Raw genomic sequence first — 1,534 nt, 5'->3', positions numbered from 1 at the left:
GGTTGGACTATGTTCATAACCTGATGTGTGAAAAAATGGTAATCATACACTGGAAAAATCAAATCCTTAATCAGTATCTTGATCTTGTATCACAGTAACAACAACATTTTAACATCAAATCAAAATATTTACACGAGAAGCAAAATTGTACTAGTTTTTAGCAGTGTTGTTATTGTTAAAATTTTATTTTATTTATTTATTTTTTTTACTTATTTTACTTCAGTTTGTGCTTTATTTAAATTAAAAAAAAATTTTTTTTTTACTCATTTGAAATTATCTATCTATCTACATATATAATTTGTTTTTTTTTTTAATTCAAATTTCCAGTCCACAAAAGGAATTGTCCAGCAAAATGTTCAGACTCTTTTCATAGACATTCAAAAAAAACAAAAACAACAACAAAAAGCACTATAAAAGTACTACAAGCAACATGTGCGCCAAGTCTTCGAAAGCCCTACAATAGTTTATGAAGAACAGACTGAAATGTACGCCTCTCTGGTCTCTCTCACCATCAGTAAAGCGTAGTTGTTCAGTGAATGGCAGGACATTGTGGTGAAGTTGTCGTCCTGATGCAGGATCCGGCAGCCGTCGCTCTGCCAGCCGCCCTGTCCACCCAGCAGACTGAAGTTCCAGAAGGAGGGCACAGCGTCTGAGCCGTGCAGGAAGCGCCGCAGGGTCGCGTTCACTGGACTCTGCAGGTTCTTCAGCGGGAAGCCCTCTAAACAACAGCAGAATGGATGCTTAATCAGTCTGTGTTACAAAACACAACAGTTCTGGTTGTGGACCATCTTTGATGGTACACTCTTAAAAATAAAGATTATTATTAACATTTATGGTTCCATGAGGAATTAGCATCCGTGGAACCTTCCCTTTCCACAGGAGGTTCTTTCTAGTGGAAAAGGTTTTTAGATTATTAAAAACTAAGAAAAAATGGTTCTTTTAAAAAAAACTGTTCATTGAAAGGTTCTTTGGGGAACAAAAATAGTTCTATGGCATAACTCCTTTTCAAACCATTGTTCTTAAGATTTTTTTTTTTTTTTTAGGATCAACATTTTTGATCTACTTCAAATGTCGACTACTATAATTTTTGTTTAGGTTTTATAATAGTAATTATTTTATTAATAATAGTATTAATAAAATAAATAGGTAAATAATAGTAATTATTTTTTTAACAATTTTGCTATGATCTTTTATAATCTTTGTTAGTTTTATCCTATTTAGCTTTAATTTGTTTTATTTTAGTTTTAGAAATTTTAGCACTTCACTTTTATTTCCATAGTTGTCAATGCAACATTTCTAATTTATATGCATTATTTCAATTAACACATTTTTTTTTAATTAATTTTATTAAGAGCTTGTCATATTTGCTTTACATTTTATATAGATTTACAACTAAAAATTTTTTTTTAAAAATTGCTATGAACGCTTGCCATATATATTACTTTTTTAATATTTTATTTTAACTTATTTTACTTGAGTTTGTGCTTTATTTCAACTTTAAAAAAAAAAAAGTTTTTTTTTTTTTTTTTTTTTT

General features: G+C 29.5%; 1 protein-coding gene across 1 annotated transcript in view; it reads right to left on the bottom strand.

Annotated features, from left to right (window-relative positions):
- Positions 1–1,534, bottom strand: part of LOC107691845 (adhesion G protein-coupled receptor A3-like) — a 56,832-nt gene that overhangs the window by 10,630 nt on the left and 44,668 nt on the right. The window contains exon 14 of the mRNA XM_016490663.1: positions 510–718. Coding sequence (XP_016346149.1) covers positions 510–718 — 209 coding nt within the window. The remainder of the gene's footprint in view (positions 1–509; positions 719–1,534) is intronic.

Source organism: Sinocyclocheilus anshuiensis, unplaced genomic scaffold (assembly GCF_001515605.1).
Source record: "Sinocyclocheilus anshuiensis isolate Anshui unplaced genomic scaffold, SAMN03320099.WGS_v1.1 scaffold206, whole genome shotgun sequence".
In the NCBI taxonomy this organism is placed as follows: Eukaryota; Metazoa; Chordata; class Actinopteri; order Cypriniformes; family Cyprinidae; genus Sinocyclocheilus; species Sinocyclocheilus anshuiensis.
Note: the sequence above shows the minus strand (reverse complement) of the source record. Positions and strands in the feature narration are given on the sequence as shown.